The 21883-nt window shown below is 46.5% G+C and overlaps 1 protein-coding gene across 1 annotated transcript in view; it reads left to right on the forward strand.

The window, feature by feature from the left end:
* The first annotated feature begins 1585 nt into the window (after positions 1-1585).
* Positions 1586-21883, forward strand: part of CFAP206 (cilia and flagella associated protein 206) — a 41842-nt gene continuing 21544 nt past the window's right edge. The window contains exons 1-6 of the mRNA XM_040428744.1: positions 1586-1755; positions 10150-10233; positions 11589-11679; positions 13839-14027; positions 14886-15044; positions 15861-16069. Of these exons, the coding sequence (XP_040284678.1) occupies positions 1648-1755; positions 10150-10233; positions 11589-11679; positions 13839-14027; positions 14886-15044; positions 15861-16069 (840 nt within the window). The 5' untranslated portion in view covers positions 1586-1647. The remainder of the gene's footprint in view (positions 1756-10149; positions 10234-11588; positions 11680-13838; positions 14028-14885; positions 15045-15860; positions 16070-21883) is intronic.

Consider the following 21883-nt stretch of genomic DNA (forward strand, 5'->3'; position numbering starts at 1 on the left):
CCCGCCGCCTTTATTGACAAGCAGAATCTCAGGGCCGGGACCACGCTCCGAGCCCGCATGCGCAGTAAAGGGCTGCTGTAGCACGATTCCGGCTCGTACACTCAGCCAGCTTCGGTTTCGCTACTACGCATGCGCCCGGCATCTTCTGTAATTGCGCTAGTATGTAAGGCTGGCGGGGCACATGCGCAGTAGCGAAACTGAAGCCGGCTGAGTGTACGAGCCGGGATCGCGCTACAGCAGCCCTTTACTGCGCATGCGGGCTGGGAGTGCGGTCCCGGCACTGAGATCCGGCTTGTCAATGGAGGCGGGGAGAGCGGCATTGGAGACGCCTAGGCCGCTGCCCCCTTGACTTCAAACCTGACTTGAAGCAGGGGGCAGCGGCTGAATAAAACATTGATTTCTCAAGGAGGCTAGATGCGGCTAAACGATGAAAAAGTGCATTAGGAAACTACTATGCAGCACTATTAACAGCTTAGTAAGCATTTTTTGGTGACAGGTTCCCTTTAAGCAGGATGTTCTCAGACAGAAGTGGCCACTGATCTTGGTGTTAGAGTGTCATCACTCATCAGCACTTTCCAACAGAGACTGGAAGGGTCACAGAAAGGCATAGAAGTGGACGTCCTTTAGTCACATGCCACACTGACGGCTTCATTGTGAACAATGTCCTGTGGAACCGGATGATTGCCACACAACTCCAGGTACATTTTAAGGGAGGTGAGAGGCATGCAAGTGTCATGTCAGACCATTTGAAATAATTGACATCAGCGTGGTCTGCGTGCTAGATGACCTGCAAGGGTACCTGACCCCCCCCCCCCCCCCCCCCACCAGGAATCATTGTCTTGAATGGGCCAGAGAACATGGACGAGGGACCAGTGGGCCTCAGTGCTGTTCACTGATGAAAGTCAATTCGCGCTGAGTAGAAATGTTGGCCACCAACTATGTTGGAGATGTTAAGGAGAGCGCCATGCATCAGCCACTGTTGTCAGCAGACGAGCCTTTGGTGGTGTTAGTGTGGGCCGCTTTCGGTTGTGCTCCGGCTCTCCCGCGTGGCGATCGGAGGACCTGGAGCGTGTATGCAGGAGCCCGGGTCTTTATGAATGACAGGAGGCTGCTGCCTAGTATTTGCTATGGAGCCCTTGCCTGTAATAGGGCTCCATAGGAAAGTAGTGAAATCATTATAGATTCCAATGCAAGTGCAATGGAGTCTATGATAATGGCAATTTAGATGATTGCATGTTCTAGATCCCTAAGGGAGCTATAAAAAAAAGTGTAAAAAAATAACAAACCTAAAAATTTAAATCTCCCCCCTTTTCTCAAAATGAAAACTAAATGGTTTCTGAAAAGGTGTGGGCTCCATACACAGTGACTGTGTAGACTACAGCGCCCATACAGCAGGGGCGCGCACTCCGCAGACCAGCCTGTGCTATACTGTAAGCAGGTGCTCGGGGACGTGCAGCATTTCCCGCCTCCCGCCCTGCGTGCTGTACGTACCGTCTCTATGGCGACGGCTGTGTAAACAACCCGCACTTGTGAGAGACCAGATCTGCGCGATCGCTACCTGCAGGGAGCTGTAGGACATAACGGACCGTCACCCACATTTCCTCATCTGCTTGGTTGTGAAGCGATTGGTCTTGCGTTATTCCTAATATGTCGCATACACAAGCGGAAAGTGTGATCAAGAACATTATAAGGGAGATAGCCCAGGAGTGTGCAGCCAAGGGCCACACTGTATCAGAGACCATGATAGCGTTCGTGGTAAGTAAGTGGCACTTGTGCTTTTCTAGGGGACACTGGAGCAGAGTTTATTAGACATGATATGGTAGGTTTGTACTGTATAATATTGGGTGATACTTATATCACAGGCGAAGGGGGCTTATCTGTTGTGTAAAGGCTGAGGCTGTGATCACATCAGGTTTAACGTTACGTTAAAGCGCTTCATCCAGCAGATAAATGTTTATGTTAAATGGATCCTTTCTTTATTTTTTACAATGGAGACCTATGGTGACGGATGTCACACCGTTTAACGTTTTATGTCAGCGTGGGAGAGAAACCTGATGAGAACACATGTATGACAAAAATGTCATGTGAATATGGCCCAACGTGCATGGAGGGCTCCCGACTCCTCCATTGACAGATGATGTCTGCGGAGAGAAGAAGTAGAAAGCCCAATCATTATCTTCTCCCGGAATATAAGCTACTTCCAGAGGTGTCTCTTCTCTTCCCATGGAAAAGACATTCACGCCTGGTTCGGCCGAGCATGTATGTGCATGGGGGATTCAGGAGAGACAGCTATTGAATGTGTATGGGCAATTCTCAGCCCAGTCCTTGTCCGGCTTTCCCACTTTCTGATCAGCGTTATCTTAAAAGTCATATATATATAAAGCAGGACATATTCTGTTTTTGGAATTTGGTTGGGATAACCCCAGATGATTACTGGTGGGCTTCATGCTGGAATCCCTGCCCATCCCAATTTATTGTGATCAGCAAGTTTGCATTTCCCATGTACCGGTAGAGAAAAAGAACATTACACGGACCCTATTGAGATCAATTAAGACAGGACCTCCAGATCTGGAGCCACTCTTGCTATTAGCGGGGTGGTCCTTTTTTGAAAAAAATCTTTTATTCCCCTAACAGAGCTTATAGCGGCCACTGAGATGAAAGCACTGGGACCACCAGTTACAAGATGATCCATCTAGTTGCACTTTTTTGTGCAGAGATATGTGCAGAGATCTTCTATGTACAGGGTGGGCCATTTATATGGATACACCTTAATAAAATAGGAATGGTTGGTGATATTAACTTCCTGTTTGTGGCACATTAGTATATGTGAGGGGGGAAACTTTTCAAGATGGGTGGTGACCATGGCTGCCATTTTGAAGTCGGCCATTTTGAATCCAACTTTTTTTTTTTTCTCAATAGGAAGAGGGTCATGTGACACATCAAACTTATTGGGAATTTCACAAGAAAAACAATGGTGTGCTTGGTTTTAACGTAACTTTATTCTTTCATGAGTTATTTACAAGTTTCTGACCACTTAGAAAATGTGTTCAATGTGCTGCCCATTGTGTTGGATTGTCAATGCAACCCTCTTCTCCCACTCTTCACACACTGATAACAACACCGCAGGAGAAATGCTAGCACAGGCTTCCAGTATCCGGAGTTTCAGGTGCTGCACATCTCGTATCTTCACAGCATAGACAATTGCCTTCAGATGACCCCAAAGATAAAAGTCTTAGGGGGTCAGATCGGGAGACCTTGGGGGCCATTCAACTGGCCCACGATGACCAATCCACTTTCCAGGAAACTGTTCATCTAGGAATGCTCGGACCTGACACCCATAATGTGGTGGTGCACCATCTTGCTGGAAAAACTCAGGGAACGTGCCAGCTTCAGTGCATAAAGAGGGAAACACATCATCATGTAGCAATTTCGCATATCCAGTGACCCCCTTAGACTTTTATCTTTGGGGTCATCTGAAGGCAATCGTCTATGCTGTGAAGATACGAGATGTGCAGCACCTGAAACTACGGATACTGGAAGCCTGTGCTAGCATTTCTCCTGTGGTGTTGCTATCAGTGTGTGAAGAGTGGGAGAAGAGGGTTGCATTGACAATCCAACACAATGGGCAGCACATTGAACACATTTTATAAGTGTTCAGAAACTTGTAAATAACTCATGAAAGAATAAAGTTATGTTAAAACCAAGCACACCATTGTTTTTCTTGTGAAATTCCCAATAAGTTTGATGTGTCACATGACCCTCTTCCTATTGAAAAAACAAAAGTTGGATTCAAAATGTCCGACTTCAAAATGGCTGTCATGGTCACCACCCATCTTGAAAAGTTTTCCCCCTCACATATACTAATGTGCCACAAACAGGAAGTTAATATCACCAACCATTCCCATTTTATTAAGGTGTATCCATATAAATGGCCCACCCTGTACTTATTCAGTCCTATGTGATGCAAAGCCCTTCAGTTTGTCAATTGTTATGACCAGCGTCATCACAGGGACGTGCAGGGTTATGATCAGCGTTATCACAGGGACGTGCAGGGTTATGATCAGCGTTATCACAGGGACGTGCAGGGTTATGATCAGCGTTATCACAGGGACGTGCAGGGTTATGATCAGCGTTATCACAGGGACGTGCAGGGTTATGATCAGCGTTATCACAGGGACGTGCAGGGTTATGATCAGCGTTATCACAGGGACGTGCAGGGTTATGATCAGCGTTATCACAGGGACGTGCAGGGTTATGATCAGCGTTATCACAGGGACGTGCAGGGTTATGATCAGCGTTATCACAGGGACGTGCAGGGTTATGATCAGCGTTATCACAGGGACGTGCAGGGTTATGATCAGCGTTATCACAGGGACGTGCAGGGTTATGATCAGCGTTATCACAGGGACGTGCAGGGTTATGATCAGTGTTATCACAGGGACGTGCAGGGTTATGACCAGCGTCATCACAGGGACCTGCAGGGTTATGATCAGCGTTATCACAGGGACGTGCAGGGTTATGATCAGCGTTATTACAAGGATGTGCAGGTTTATGATGAGTGTTATCACAGGGATGTGCAGGGTTATGATCAGCATTGTCACAGGGGCGTGCAGGGTTATGATCAGCATTGTCACAGGGGCGTGCAGGGTTATGATCAGTTATCACAGGGACGTGCAGGGTTATGACCAGCGTCATCACAGGGACGTGCAGGGTAATGATCAGCATCATCACAGGGACGTGCAGGGTTATGATCAGTTATCACAGGGGCGTGCAGGATTATGACCAGCGTCATCACAGGGGCGTGCAGGGTTATGATCAGCGTTATTACAAGGATGTGCAGGGTTATGATCAGCATTGTCACAGGGACGTGCAGGGTTATGATCAGCGTTGTCACAGGGACGTGCAGGGTTATGATCAGCGTTGTCACAGGGACGTGCAGGGTTATGATCAGCATTGTCACAGGGGCGTGCAGGGTTATGATCAGTTATCACAGGGACGTGCAGGGTTATGATCAGCATTGTCACAGGGGCGTGCAGGGTTATGATCAGTTATCACAGGGACGTGCAGGGTAATGATCAGCATCATCACAGGGACGTAAAGGGTTATGATCAGCATCATCACAGGGACGTAAAGGGTTATGATCAGCATCATCACAGGGACGTGCAGGGTTATGATCAGCATCATCACAGGGACGTAAAGGGTTATGATCAGCATCATCACAGGGACGTAAAGGGTTATGATCAGCATCATCACAGGGACGTGCAGGGTTATGATCAGTTATCACAGGGGCGTGCAGGGTTATGATCAGTTATCACAGGGGCGTGCAGGGTTATGATGAGCGTTATCACAAGGACGTGCAGGGTTATGATGAGCGTTATCACAAGGACGTGCAGGGTTATGATCAGCTATCACAGGGACACGCAGGGTTATGAGCAGTGTTATTTTGGGGACGCACAGGGTTATAACCTGCTTTATCACAGGGACGTGCAGGGTAATGATCAGCGTTATTACGGGAATGTGCAGGGTTAGGATCAGCATTATCACAGGGATGTGCAGGGTTATGATCAGTGTTATTACGAGGATATGCAGGGTTATGATCAGTGTTATTACGGGGATATGCAGGGTTAGGATCAGAGTTATCACAGGGATATGCAGGGTTATGATCAGTGTTATTACGGGGATATGCAAGGTTAGGATCAGTGTTATTACGGGGATATGCAGGGTTAGGATCAGAGTTATTACGGGGATATGCAGGGTTATGATCAGTGTTATTACGGGGATATGCAGGGTTAGGATCAGTGTTATTACGGGGATATGCAGGGTTATGATCAGTGTTATCACAGGGGTGTGCAGGGTTATGCGCAGCTTTATTACGGGGACGCGCAGGGTTCTGAGCAGCGTTATCACGGGGACGTGCAGGGTTATGATCAGTGTTATTACGGGAGAAATGCAGGGTTATGATCAGTGTTATCACGGGGACGCGCAGGGTTCTGAGCAGCGTTATCATGGGGACGCGCAGGGTTCTGATCAGCATTATTACGTGGATGTGCAGGGTTAGGATCAGCATTATCACAAGGACGTGCAGGGTTACACAACAATACAAATGGGAGTTTTTGTTTTTATAAAAATGCCTACTATGGAGTGGTCTCGGTGCCCCCTGTACTGTTGGTGGGCTGTGTGTTTCCCCTGCTGTGCTGTTTTATCTCCCACAATACACTGCTCCCCTGATGGCGCTTATTCTACATCTACTATAATGTTCCTCTAGAAAAGTATATAACCAATTCAAATACACATTTGTAGATACACAACTCCAGACGGCAATATGCAGTTTGACATGTAATTCTTTATTTATTCAGCTGAAAAGGTAGTGCAAACAGTAATACAGCAACATTTTGGGCTTTAGGAAGTGTATAGGCCTGTCTCAAGCATGTTTGATGCCCTTCAATAGAATACCGGGTGTCACATATTCTTCTCTTATCTAGAATTTTAACTAGAAGGAACCGAAGTGAAACCCCTTTAAGGGCATGGCGGTGTGCAGAGAAGAAAGGTATTGGCCGGTCTGAATCCGCCGGAGCAATGTGCCTGTAGATTTAGGGTATGTTCACTTGATGGATTTTATACAAGAGTCTATGCTAAAAAACGACAACGAATTTGCGCTCAAACAGCCTCTTATTTCAATGGGAGGCCACGCGGCAGTTCACGAGGGCGAGGACTGTGCCAAGAATGTACATGTCCATTCTATAGTGCAGTTACTTCGCGAATAAAGGGGTGAGCTGTGCCGGTTGTGAATAGTAAGACTGCGGGCAGTACAGGGCACGCCGTCTTTATCATTTCTTTAATACAGGGTGGCCCATGAAAAAGTAGCCCGCCTCCAGTGACAGTGTGACAAGATGGACGAGCAGTGGTGCTTCAGTGATTCTGAAGTGGTCCCCGTTCACGTCTATGCATCTTTGGGTACGTCGGATTATAGATAAAAATCGCACATGGACAAGTCTGGGGAACGTGGTGGCCATAACCCCTCGCTCACAGTTCGCTCCTCCATAAACAGTTCATGAACTTGTGCCGGTCAGTTCTGTGAGGTGCGGCATGTTGCCCCATCTTGTTGGAAAAAGCAGGACATTTCTTCTTCTGGTGTTAGTTGGTTCTAAAACTGTTCAACCATGTCCAGGTAAATTGCGGTATACATAGTTGATTTGAAGAAAATTGGGCCTACTATTTGTGCTCCTGACACTGCGCACCAAACGCCAATTTTCTGGTCAGGAAGTTGTGTTTCGTGAGTTAAATGAAGATTTTCTTCGGACCGGTACCTCGGATTCTGGGAATTTACGTGACCTGATAAATGAAACCGAACTTCGTTCGTCGTGAAGTACAGCGATGGGTCCAAATGTCTGTCAGCAATCATAGTCAGCAACTAAGTCCAGTAATTTACGCGTTTAGCTTTGTCAGACTCTTTCAGCTCCTGCACACACGTTATTCGGTACAGGTTCAGAGATTTCAGAACTCGCTGACACGTCGTTCGTGATACACCAACTTGCTGAGACAGTCTATTTGCAATCCGCTGCTGAATTTCATGCACAATTTCAGCCATCCTGATTGATGGAGGCTTCCATTTCTTCATGTAACAAAGCCAGTTTGATGCCATTTCCAAACCAGACTCTGAATACAACGGTTAGCTGGTGGTTTTGTTCCTGGGTACTTGTCTGCAAAGGTCTCTTCTCACATAGGCTTCCGCAATGACTATTCACTGTTACAGGGAGAACACCATCTTTCTGACACAATAGACCACTTTTATCTAACTGAATAATAAATCTGTCTCAGGCTACTTTCACACTGGCGTTTCTGGGTCCTCCTGTGAGATCCGTTTCAGGGCTCTCACAAGCAGCCCAAAATGGATCAGTTCAGCCCCAATGCATTGTGAATGGATGAGGATCCATTCAGAATGCATCAGTTTGGCTCAGTTGCGCCTCCATTCCGCTCTTGCAGCGTTTTGGTGTCTACCTGACGATACGGAGCCAAACGCATCTGTCCTGACTTACAATGTGAGTCAATGGGGACGGATCCGTTTTTCACTGACACAATATGGTGCAATTGTAAACGGATCCGTCCCCCATTGACTTTCAATGTAAGTCAGGACGAATCCGTTTTAACTTAGACTTTTTTTTTTATGAATAATGCAAACGGATCCATTCTGAACGGATACAAGCGTTTGCATTATCGGTGCGGATCCGTCTGTGCAGATACAAGACGGATCCGCACCGAACGACAGTGTGAAAGTAGCCTCAGTTGTCCATAACAACCAATCAGAGCTCAGCTTTCAGTTCCTACAGGGCTCTGAAGAAATAAAAGCTGATCTTTGATTGGTTTCTATGGACACCTAAGGCTACTTTCACACTCGCGTTTGGTGCGGGTCCGTCATTGATCTGCACAGACGGATCCGTTCAGATAATACAACCGTCTGCATCCGTTCATAACGGATCCCTTTGTATTATCTTTAACATAGCCAAGACGGATCCGTCTTGAACACCATTGAAAGTCAATGGAGGACGGATCCGTTTTCTATTGTGCCAGATTGTGTCATAGAACACGGATCCGTCCCCATTGACTTACATTGTGTGTCAGAATGGATCTGTTTAGCTCAGTTTCGTCAGATGGACATCAAAACTCTGCAAAGCGGAATGGAGACGGAACGGAGGCAAACTGATGCGTTCTGAGCGGATCCTTTTCCATTCAGAATGCATTAGAATGCAAACTGATCCGTTTTGGACCGCTTGTGAGAGCCCTGAACGGATCTCATAAACGGAAACCAAAACGCCAGTGTGAAAGTAGCCTAAGACAGATTTATTATTAGGCAGTTTGATTTAGTGATATTGGAGGTGGGCTACTTTTTCGTGGGTCACCCTGTGGCTCATTCACATGAACATATTTTCTTTCCGTGTCTGTTGCATTTTTTTTTTTTTGCAGCCCATATGCGGAACCGTTCACTTCAGTGGGACCGCAAAAAAAACCCTGAAATGTCTCAGTGTGCATTCCATTTCCATATGTCTGTTCCGCACAAAAAAATTGTGTCCTATTATTGTCCGCATTTTGTACAAGGATAGAACTGTTCTATTATAGCCTACCTTTTCCGCAAAATTACAAAATGGACACCCCTGGTAGCCGTGTTTTGCGGATCCGCAATTTGCTGACTGCAAGACAACAAAGGTACTGTGCATGAGCCCTAAGGCTGAGTTTCGGGGAAGAAACGTCTGCATTATAACGGATCTCCAGATAAGTACGATGCAGTGGACAGCACAGGGCAGGAAGCAAAGGCACTAGTAAGGGAGCAATACAGGAACCGGGCAAAAAAATCTCAATCTGAGCATGCGTGTCCACCTACACCAACAGCTGCTGGTGGACGTAAGCGCTGTCAACAGTTTTCAAAATAATTAAAATTGGAAGATGGGTCGATGGTAAGTCAATAACTCTGCAAAGAGGCATTTTCTAAAATAGAAAGGAATTGCAGGTTATCATCATTTTCCAAGATCTAACAATTCAGTGTTATCCGTGTTGGCGGGAATACGTCACGTTCATCGCTCACATGGCTTGTTTGCAGCTAAATCCCATTGAATTGGAGTGAGCCTGAGTTGCAATACCAAGCACAGCCACTATACAATGGACAGCGCTGTGCTTAGTGAGCTGTGAGGAGGCTGCAGCACTCACTGGAGCACCACAGCCTCTTCAAACAGCTGATTGGTGGATCCTGAGGATAGACCATCAATGTAGGAGTCCCGGAAAACCCCTTTAGGTGTATGGATGTGTGCACAATAACGTGATGATATAGGACACTTATCATTCATGTCAGCTTTTGTGATCCAGAATTTTATCAGTTCTAATCTATTTTTCTTGAAGTGGGACTGTACATAGGATCTGCCAGACGTCCTTTGTAGTGGTAGGATGGGATGTATGGCTTTACAGCAGATCCTATTCTATCCCTCCCAAGATAAGCAGTGGAAGAAGTAGGTGGCACATGCTTCTCCATTCCATATGTAAACCAAGCATCTCTTACAAAGCAAATCCTAACACAGATCACATTTTAGGCTTCTGTTGCTAAGTGTTACCCCAAAAATATATTGAAATACAGTTATTAGATGTGGTTTCCTTTTTACTTAGGTGAAAGCTATTGTTTTAGACCCCAGAAATGGATTTAATGTGGATCGAACTCTGACAAAGGATGATGTCCAGAAGCTTATCAAGGTAACGCCTCAGCTTGTGGTGTATTTATGGAGCCTGGTATTAAAGGGGTTCTCCGGGCTTTTAATATCAGATCGGCGGGGGTCCGACACCTGACGTCCCTGCCAATCAGCTGTATGAAGGGAAGGCGTGCACAGTGTGCATGTGCACGGTCTCCTCATACAGCTGATCGGCGGGGGTGTCGGACCTTCGCCGATCTGATGTTGATGGATAGGTCATCAATATTAAAAGCCCGGAGAACCCCATTAATTGTCCACATCCTTTGTTCTTTGTGTGTAAGGCCAGCATAACATTTTCATTCCAGTGAAACGGCAACAACATAAATTGTTCAAGGATTTTAAGGGAACCTGTCACCTCCCAAAACCATCCCAAGCGCCAGCAGTACCTGCGTGTAGCAAGCAGTGTGTTTCTGATGATGCCTTTCTTCCTGACAGCAGATGCAGCAAAAGTACTGAAAACGTTGTTTTATCCCCTGCCCGGCGCGCTTCTCCAAACATGCTTGAAGTCACGGAGGCAGCGGCCTCCTTGCTTCAGGTCACGGTAACCGTGCCCCCTTCCCTGCCCCTTCGCTGTGACTGACAGCGCTTATGCACGAGAGTTCGGCTGCCTTTGCCGAACAGTCACAGCGAAGGGGCATCTGGACAATTATTGGTGCGTCTAAATGCACAGAGGTTTCTGCCACAATGTTTCAATTTAAATGCACCAGTCCGGTTGGCAGTTTATTCCCATTCAGTGGCGTTAACCTGCAAGTGGACACCTGCTGTTGTTTCCAGCGGCATCTGTGTTGACACCCTTGTCAAGGACGGACATGTCCATTCTCTGTGCGATCGCGGCAATAAATGACAGCTACATGTGCAGGCAAAATCTGCCTCCAAAAGACTCTTACCGAGTAAACTGGTTTAAAACTATAGCTAGACCTACATATTAGTTTGATGTCAACCAAAACCTTTGATTTCGGTGGGACCAGCCAACCATCTGCCTTTGGGGCTGTGATATTGAATTTCAACATGCCCGATCCTTTGTTCTCACTGGAGATAAGCCACCACTAGAGGAGCCTGGTGGGAATTCATTTTCCTCTCCTTCATGTTCAGCCGAACTGAGCTTGTATGTCTATGGGGAGGAATAGACCAAACGAGTGATCACTGTTCACAAGTAGCTCTCAAAAGAGGTGGGAAGGATAAAGTGATAAGTGATCCTTTGTGATCCTTTGGTCCTTCCTCCCTCTGCTTGTAAATCAATCCCTAACTCTGAACGTCACAGAAAATGGACTGTTCTCTGGAATGAATTAATGCTCTGATGCTTTTATCGATTATGCTTGTTTTTGTTCTGTAAATGATCTATGTATTCTTCTTTTCAAGCTTTGCGTGGATCGACTTCTTGACACCAAGAGCCCCTCCCTGGAAACAATTAAGATGCAAGTGTATTTTGACTTGAATTATACAACCAGAGGTAAATTGAAGCAGCGCTGGGTCGGTAAGATAACACGTTGACATCACGATGAATGGCAGCCCGTCCTCCCAGAGAAATATGAAAGCAATGCTCCCTTTCTCTAGGCCAGGGGCGTAGCTAAAGGCTTATGGGCCCCCTTGCCTCAGTGCTTTGTAGCCAGGGGCTTTTCTGCTGCCTGAGGCAAAAATTGAAACAGCGCCCTCCACGCCAAATTCTCAATCTAACCCCTTCACTCCAGCCTAACTGCTAGGCTATGGCTACATGGCGACCATGGTCACGGCTAGGATCACAGAATGGCAGTGATCCCTTAGAAATGAATGGGATCGCCGTGTGAGTAATCCCATTTATTTCTATTGGATCACCGCTACTCTGTGATCCTGTCCATGACAGCTATCGTGCAAGCCTAGCCTAAAAGACATACTTGGAAAACACTACATACAGTGCTACAAAACATACAGGAGAATAAAGCGCCACATAGCTCTTACATCCAGTGACGTCTCCTCTGATGTAAATGTTCTAATTTTTCATCTTCTCCATTCAGACTAGACCTCCTTACCTTCTGAACAACCCATCCTGCCACCCCGAATACTGTACCCTATGTGCTCCCCAATAAAATAGTCCCCCTGAAAATACTAGTGCCACACAGACAGGGCCCTATTCAAAAGTTATTGGCACACAGTGCCCTAAAAAAAAAAATAGTGTCCCTCACATTAATAGTGTTGTAAACATAATGTCCCCCAAAAATAATTGTGCTAAGCTGATACTGTGTCGGGGTGCCCTCCGCAGTAATAGTGCTCCCAAACGTCCCACCAATAGTAATAATACTCAGCCAAAATGCACTTAGTGTTAACAGTGCCCCCAATAGTAATAATGCCCCTATTGTGCCCATACTAGTAATCGTTTTACCCATAGTCCCCCAGTAGTAGTAATAATTATCAATATAATGTGTGCCAGTAGTAATAATTACCCATATAATGTGTGCCAGTAAAAAAATGCCCCCTAATGTGTACCAGTACAAAAATACCCCCTTATAACGTATTACAGTACAAAAAATATCCCCTTACCTTTCAGATCGGACCCCCATATCAGATCCTCAGATCAGACCCCCAAAGGTTTAGGGGCCGAGTCGTAATTGCAACCTTTGCGACCCGTATAGCTACGCCACTGCAGCCAGTGTCAGACTGTGCAGAGACACACCCCAACTGGTAACACCCATCTCGACCTTCAATGCAAACTGTTGGCAGTTAATTCATAACTTCTAGCAGGAATAATAAAGGAATTGCAAAACATAGACTCATAGGAATACATGCTCCAGAATTGTTACTAGGTGAGGAATGCAAATAGTCCCTAGAACTGACATGTCAGAAGTGGTTACGGGTCCTCTTTCCAGTTAAATAAAATAAAAATAAAATAAAATAAAATAATGGCTGCACACACATATAAGCAGGGAAGCTGAGAAATGGGGATCATTCTAAATTCAAGTGGCACTATACCTACTATTTGGATCAGTGGAAGCTCTTAGCGCATATTTTGATCAAACTTGTGTCGGGCCCATCCACCACGCGTCAAGGTGGCTTCCGCGGACGGGTCCCTATCACTAATATACTGCCTCTCTTGGACTTATCCAAGTCCACATTATCAGGGCAGTGAAGGAACCAGCTACAGAGCACACGCCCATCTGCCTGGGGCTTCTGAGCAAAGTACAAATGAAGCTGGTTCCTTCACTGCCCTGATAATGTGGACTTGGATAAGTCCAAGAGAGGCGGTATTAGTGATAGGGACCCGTCCGCGGAAGCCACCTTGACACGTGGTGGATGGGCCCGACACAAGTTTGATCAAAATATGCGCTAAGAGCTTCCATTGATTCCAATAGTAGGTATAGTACCACTTGAATTTAGAATGATCCCCATTTCTCAGCTTTACTGCTTATATGTGGGTGCAGCCATTATTTTTTTTATTTATTATGTTTGCCTTATGGATGTGCACCCATGACTATGATTATGAATAAGAATATGCCAGTCAAAATTTTCTTGTAAAATTCTCTTTCCAGTTAGACATTCCCCTGTAGAAAAGCTCTTCTTTATTGTCAGAGATAAGATTACATATACATTATGCACTATAAACTATTGTGCTTACCAGTGGGACCACGTCCTTTGCAGGTGAATTTCTCGAAGAACATCATCGTGTCCTGGAATCAAGACTGGCACCAGTGAGCAGGGAAATCACTGACAGTCGAGCGCGCACGGCCGAGGAGTTAGAGAGCCTTTACCGGAAGATTGTCAGCTATGTTCTACTGAGATCTGGCCTTGGGTCTCCGACTGATATCAAGGTTGTCAGAGAAGCTACAGGTCAGCAAAGCTACAGTTGTTAGCTGTAAAGAGCCACAAAAAAACTATAAATTAAGGTTTATCAATTGTGGCAGCTCTTGAAATCAGCCCTTTCTTGTGTCCAAAGATTTAGACATTTATAGTATATCCAAAGGATATGCTGTAAATATCAGATGCAGGTCCCACGTCTATGACCGGCGCCCATCTCCGGAACGGGGCCCAATAACTCCTGTCCCATCTGTTAGTGAATAGGTATGTGACTGGATGCGGCCCTTTCCATTCACTTCTATGGAAGTCACGGAAATGGCCCAAAACACCCTAGATGTTCCTGACTAGCATAGAAATGAATGGAGAGAGCCACTTCCATGGGCAGTCACTCTCCACCTGGATGCAGTGGCCAGAAGCCACCTTGACAAGAAGAAAGGGGGACCCCAGAGGTGGGACCTGAACATAGTTGTGTAAGATGGGAACAATTGATCTAACCATTATTTGGCTAGGACCCTTCAATCCAATTGGAAGAGCCCATTATCTATTTTACACACTGTGAACACAAGCCCCTTTCCCTATTATGGCCCTTCTATATGGCCCGTAGGACATTTAGGCAGTATGTAATGTTATTCCTTATAGCACCGCTAAATAAAAAGAAGAGTAATGTGGACCTTTAGTTTCCAACCATTTGTTTGGCACTTGGGGAGACTGGCACAGTTAGCTGACCATTATTAGGACATCTCCAAATGCCCTCCTGGGGGAATAAGCCATTTCAGATGAAGGTTACTCGTCAGTGGGCCTATTGGCAGAGCATGGCGTATTTTATGAGAGTTTGTTCTTTTGGTTTGATCCTAGAACATATTGGGTAATTGCTTCTGTGTGCTTTCCTAGCTGCCCTTCAGAGCATCTTCCCCCACACAGAACTCGGTACCTTTCTATCCCTCGCCAAAAAAGACAAAGAACGGCAGCTAAAAGAGCTCACCATGATTGTAACTGGGATCCGACTGTTCAACAAAGACTGCGGAAAAGGTGGAGAGGGTATTGATGACTGTAAGTATGTGGGCCTTTTCACGTCCTCTCCTGCCTGGGGTTGGTTTGGGTGACTGGTAGCTGGGTGGTTAATGATTTGTAGTGCTTATAGATATTGTGTTAAAAAGGTAAAATATGAGTAGAAAAAAGGATGTAAGGCTTATCAGGAGTTGTCATTTGTTTGGAAGAATGACTGAACTGATCTGTTCTCCTGCTTTCCATGAAATCATTTCTTAAAGTATATCTCAATTTAATGGGGCATGTCTTTGATTTTGACAAATCTGGCCCAATATGCCATCCTTAGGGTGGGTTCACATCTGCGTTCTGGATTCCGTTATGAAATGGATTCCGTTATGGCTTTCCGTTATAAAATGGTTAACGGTTAAATGGTTAACGGAAAATAACGGAATCCATAAGACGGAAGGACAGATCCGTTATGTTGCCCATAGACTTGTATTATGACGAAATGCAAAACGGAAGCCTTTAAAAGGCGGGTTTTGCTTTCCGTCTTAATAGAAGTCTATGGGGAAGCATAATGGATCCGTCTTGTTTCCGTTATGCAGGACTTTGTTTTCCGTCTTGCATAACGGGACCTAGACGGATCCGTTATGATTCCCCCTAGACTTCTATTAAGACGGATCAAAGCGGAATGCCTCTAAAGGATTCCATTTTGACTTCCGTCTTATGGAATCTGTTATTTTCTGTTATAACCATTTTATAATGAAAAGCCATAACGGAATCCAGAACGCAGATGTGAACCCACCCTTACTTATTTAGTCACATTTAGTTTCCAAATTAGCATTTTTGTTTTTTCCATAAATGTTCCTGTCTTGGCAGTGCCAACTATCCTAAAAGAGGCCATACCAGCCACCACAAAGCATATTGATTCAGAACTTCAGTCATCTCGGGATATCATATATAATTACACTGCCCTCATAGAAGACATGGATGGCAAACGACAGAAAGGCAATGTGCTCAACCTTTCCCAGCTGAAAGAAGCACTCTACAATGCGAGGCAGCACGAGGCTCTATTAAATATTATTCTGGTAAGAAAGTGACATTTAAAGCGGACCTGTCACCACCCCTGACATGCCTGTTTTAGTAGCTACATACATTTCCCATGTAGAAATGTTTGTGAACATGTCCCTAAAGCCCTAATAGCAGTTTTTATAATATAGTTTATGAATGCATTTTGTATTTTTAATAGACTTTACCCCCCCAGAGCGCACGTTTTGCTGTGCGCTTAAAATCTACTTCTCTGTACTCCGCTGACAGCTAAGCGGTGTACGGAGTACGGGCTGTACAGATGTTATCAATGAGGCCGCGCATATTGCTGCTCCTGCCTGTGCCCCCCCGGAGGTTTACTAAATCCTGGCATAGTACATGGATACCCTGTACCCATGTACTATGCCAGGATTAGTGGAGCGGGCACCTGCTATGCTAAGAGCTGATATGCAGTGATGGTCAGTTCGCAGTGTTCTCCAGCGAACACATGCAGGCTGCCATCTTGACTCACAAGTCCGGCGATGCACAGGTAAGCCCTTATCTGTGCCACGAGCCGGTCTGAAACAAATGCGGTCACCGGGAGCTGGCAGTTCCGAGAACAGCCCGATGAAGGCCCCCGGCTGCTGTTCTCGGAACTGCCTGCTCCCACTGACCGCATTTGATTTCAGACCGGCTCGTGGCACAGATAAGGGCTTACCTGTGCATCGCCGGACTTGTGAGTCAAGATGGCAGCCCGCATGTGTTCGCTGGCGAACATGGCGAACTGGCCATCACTGCTGATATGCAGGACTTTTATCTTTATCTCTAGGCTTTGTTCTGTTGAGATGATGCTACAGTAGTATTTTTCTTTATAGGCTCTGTTTTGTTGTAATGATGGAACAAAAGGCTGTATTTGCACGTACAAGCCGTCTTTTATTATGATTTTTTTTCCTTTTTTCCTAGTCTGGGATCTATTATGATTATTATAACAGAGGTTTTAGTCTTCTGGTGTCGATTTCCAACGTCTGAGCTTCTGTAAAAAAGCTGGCTGGGATTAGCAGGGTCAGATATTGATGACGTATCCTAAGGATAGGCAATCAGTATGAAAGTCCTGGAAAACCCTTGAAAACATAAGTGACAGCCTGCTTGAAGGGCATCTGTCAGCAGGTTTGTACCTATGAAGCTTGCTGACCGGTGGCACATGCACTTGGCAGCTGAAGACATCTGTGTAGGTCCCATGTTCACATGTGCCAGCATTGCTGGGAAAAATGATGGTTTAATACATGCAAATGAGCCTCTAGGAGCAATGGGCTCAGCTCTCTCTGCAATGGCAACGCCCCCATTGCTCCTAGAGGCTCATTTGCATATATTAAACCATCATTTTTCTCACAACCCCTTTAATATGACCACAGATGCACAGGGGAAGATTTATCATGGGAGGAATTTTAAATGTCAGTTTTGAAGGATTCTACATTGGTGTAATTTAGCCATATTTATCAAATTTTGGTGTATCTTATGTCTTAAGATGTTACTGCTTTTTCTACCCCACCCCATTACTGGATTAAGGTTACAACAATATTTGAAATTTTTTTAAGTCACGGGGGAGATTTATCAAACTGGTGTAAAGTAGAACTGGCTTAATGTCCATAGCAACCAATCGGCGTCCACCTTTCATTTTGACAGCTCCTTTGAAAAATGAAAGGTGGAATTTGATTGGTTTCTATGGGCAACTAAGCCAGCTCTACTTTACACCAGTTTGGTAAATGACCCCCACAGTTCATAAATCTGGCTTAAAAAGTTCTCCAGGGTATTATTATCAATGGCCTTTCCTCACGACAGGCCATCAATATCTAAGTGTTGTAGTCCGACACCCCACACCTCTACTGATCACCCGTTTCAGAGTGGCACCAGAACTACACGGCATTGTCCATTGTGTAGTGGACAGAGCTGGTTAATGTTGAAGTGAATGGGAGCAGTACTGCACTTACCATCTCTGTTCTCTATACTTCTGGGGCCGGAGCTTCTCTGGTCTGACCCCCACCAATCAGAAATTGATGATATTGATTAACAGCTCAACAGGCTAACCAAAGCCCACTTTCCCACCCACTTTGCAAAACTAGAGTGAGTAGTGTAAAAATTTAAAATGTCACAAAGTGAAGTTTAATTCTTTTGCTCAGGGTTTTCCCTAATTTGTCACCTCAGTTTAGTCACTCAGTAGGAGAGTTTTACCCTGTGTCCTGATCATACTTAACTCAGCCGTGGGGTGCACATCTTCCAGATAATAGAGCTGTGCTATTAAGGCCTCATGCACACGACCGTTGTGTGCATCCGCGGCCGTTGTTCCGTTTTTTGTTTTTTTTCGCAGACCCATTGACTTTCAATGGGTCAGTGGAAAAATCGGAAAATGCACCGTTTGGCTTCCGCGTCTGTGATCGTTTTTCCAGTCCGTGAAAAAAATATGACCTGTCCTATTTTTTTCACAGACAACGGTTCACGGACCTATTCAAGTCAATGGGTCCGTGAAAAATCACGGATGCACACAAGATTGTCATCCGCGTCCGTGATCCGTGTCCGTGATCCGTGTCCGTTTTTCCTATCATTTTCAATGCAAACTTGACTTAGTTTTTTTTTTTCACTTTTCATGTCCGTGGATCCTCCAAAAATCAAGGAAGACCCACGGATGAAAAAACGGACACGGATCACGGAACAACGGAAACCGTTTTTGCGGACTGCAAAAAAAAACGTCCGTGTGCACGAGGCCTAACTCTTGGAGTTTTTTCTCTTTAGTTTTTTTTTTTCTCTATTTGGCAAGTGGCCAAACCTTTGACAAAATTTCTGTCTTTGGGGCTAAAGGTAACCACGATAAACTTATCAGAAAGAAGTCCATTCTTGAATCTGAATTGTGGCAGAAAGATATGTATAATCCTTATTAGGGGTGCACCGAAATTCCGGCAGCCGAAAATATCGGCCGAAAATGCACCTAATCCACTTCGGCCGATATTGTTACATATCGGCCGAAAATATGGGGTGTGGGATTTGTCACCCACCATCTGCGGGCGGGCGCCGGGCGGGCGGTTTACTTTGTCACTGCATCTTTATTTTACCTTACAATCGTGAGGCTCCAGTAACTAACAACTCTGCAGGCAGAGCGGAGGCCGGCGTAACGTCACTTACTCACGTGACGCGCCTGCCCTGCCTCCTTCATTCATAAAGTGGGCGGAGCAGGTGCGTCACGTGAGTAAGTGACGTTACGCCGCCCTCCGCTCTGCCTGCAGAGTTGTTACTGGAGCGTCACGAAGGTAAAATAAAGATGCAGTGAGTGATGCTGTGAGCAGCAGGGCCGGGGCTGTTATGGGTAGGGGGATCGGTCTATGGCACTGCTATGGGGAGGGGGGATCTGTGCACTGTTATGGGGAAAGGGATCTGTGCACATATCCCCTCTCCATAACAGTGCACAGATCCCCCTCTCCATAACAGCGCCACCCACAGATCCCCCTCTCCATAACAGCGCCACCCACAGATCCCCCTCTCCATAACAGCGCCACCCACAGATCCCCCTCTCCATAACAGCGCCACCCACAGATCCCCCTCTCCATAACAGCGCCACCCACAGATCCCCCTCTCCATAACAGCGCCACCCACAGATCCCCCTCTCCATAACAGCGCCACCCACAGATCCCCCTCTCCATAACAGCGCCACCCACAGATCCCCCTCTCCATAACAGCGCCACCCACAGATCCCCCTCTCCATAACAGCGCCACCCACAGATCCCCCTCTCCATAACAGCGCCACCCACAGATCCCCCTCTCCATAACAGCACCACCCACAGATCCCCCTCTCCATAACAGCGCCACCCACAAATCCCCCTCTCCATAACAGCGCCACCCACAGATCCCCCTCTCCATAACAGCGCCACCCACAGATCCCCCTCTCCATAACAGCGCCACCCACAGATCCCACTCTCCATAACAGCGCCACCCACAGATCCTCCTCTCCATAACAGCGCCACCCACAGATCCCCCTCTCCATAGCGCCACCCACAGATCCCCCTCTCCATAACAGCACCACCCACAGATCCCCCTCTCCATAACAGCGCCACCCACAGATCCCCCTCTCCATAACAGCGCCACCCACAGATCCCCCTCTCCATAACAGCGCCACCCACAGATCCCCCTCTCCATAACAGCGCCACCCACAGATCCCCCTCTCCATAACAGCGCCACCCACAGATGAATTTCATTCATGAAAAAGAATTATTAATAAAATCATTAAAAAAAAAGTATTTTAAAAGTATTTGGGCAAAAAGGCAGTTTCGGTTTCGGTTTTCGGTCAAGGGCATCCTGAATTTTCGGTTTCGGTTTCGGACCAGAATTTTCATTTCGGTGCACCCCTAATCCTTATGTGACCCATGCAAATACCGCCATATATCATGGAGCCTAGCCTCCCTTGAAACATTCTTAACTTGTGCCATGCAAATCAGAATTCATAACCATATTGAAATGCCCTGCTTCAATAGTATGCCCCCTCTATTAGGGGTGGGCGATATAAACAATATGAACTATATAAATTCAGGCAACGATTTTGTCTATATCGCGATAGATGACCACGAAGCGGTAGTGAATTGAAGAAGCTTCTCACTCACTGCTCCGTGGCCTCCTGACTCTACACTGCGCTGAACTAGCCAGGGCCTTGCGTGCACAGATTGTCAGCGCGCTGGCTGACGCTGTGTATGACGTCAGGTCCCTCCCAGTGCATGCTGGGAAGAAGACGTGGTCCATCTCCTGCGGACTCCATCAGCCAGCCGTGCACCCTGCAGGAAAGGTAAGTATATTAGCAGGGGCCCGAATCTACCGGGGGTGGGAGGGCGGTGGATGGCTATGGCATGAGGCTGATGGTGCTGGCTGGGGGACATGGATGATGGCTAATGACAATGGCATGGGGCTGATGGCGCTGGCTGGGGGACATGGATGATGGCTAATGACAATGGCATGGGGCTGATGGCGCTGGCTGGGGGACATGGATGATGGCTAATGACAATGGCATGGGGCTGATGGCGCTGGTTGGGGGAGATGGATGATGGCTAATGACAATGGCATGGAGCTGATGGCGCTGGCTGGGGGACATGGATGATTGCAAATAGCAATGGCATTGGGGCTGATGGCGCTGGATGGGGGACATGGATGATGATGGTGGCAATGGCATGGGGCTGATGGCGCTGGATGGGGGACATGGATGATGATGGTGGCAATGGCATGGGGCTGATGGCGCTGGCTGGGGTACATGGATGATGGCAAAGGGTAATAACATGGGGCTGATGGCACTGGCTGGAGAACATGGATGATGGCAATGGCATGGGGCTGATGGCACTGGCTGGGGGACATGGATGATGGCATGGGGCTTCTGGCGCTGGCTGGGGGACATGGATGATGGCAAAGGGTAATAACATGGGGCTGATGGAACTGGCTGGGGGACATGGATGATGGCAATGGCATGGGGCTGATGGCGCTGGCTGGGGGACATGGATGATGGCAATGGCATGGGGCTGATGGCACTGGCTGGGGGACATGGATGATGGCAAAGGGTAATAACATGGGGCTGATGGCGCTGGCTGGGGGACATGGATGATGGCAAAGGGTAATAACATGGGGCTGATGTCGCTGGCTGGGGGACACTTCATCTTTACATTGTTTGGAAAAAGATCTGTTACACAATACACATCTTAAAAATGTATTGAACAGTTTTGTCATTTGTATACATACAGAAGAAAATAATATATCGTGATATATCGTTATATCGCACATGCTTCAAATTATATCGGGATATAGATTTTAGGCCATATCGCCCTCTATATTCTTCAGTTCTGGATAAGACCACT

Source organism: Bufo bufo, chromosome 4 (assembly GCF_905171765.1).
Source record: "Bufo bufo chromosome 4, aBufBuf1.1, whole genome shotgun sequence".
Classification (NCBI taxonomy): Eukaryota; Metazoa; Chordata; class Amphibia; order Anura; family Bufonidae; genus Bufo; species Bufo bufo.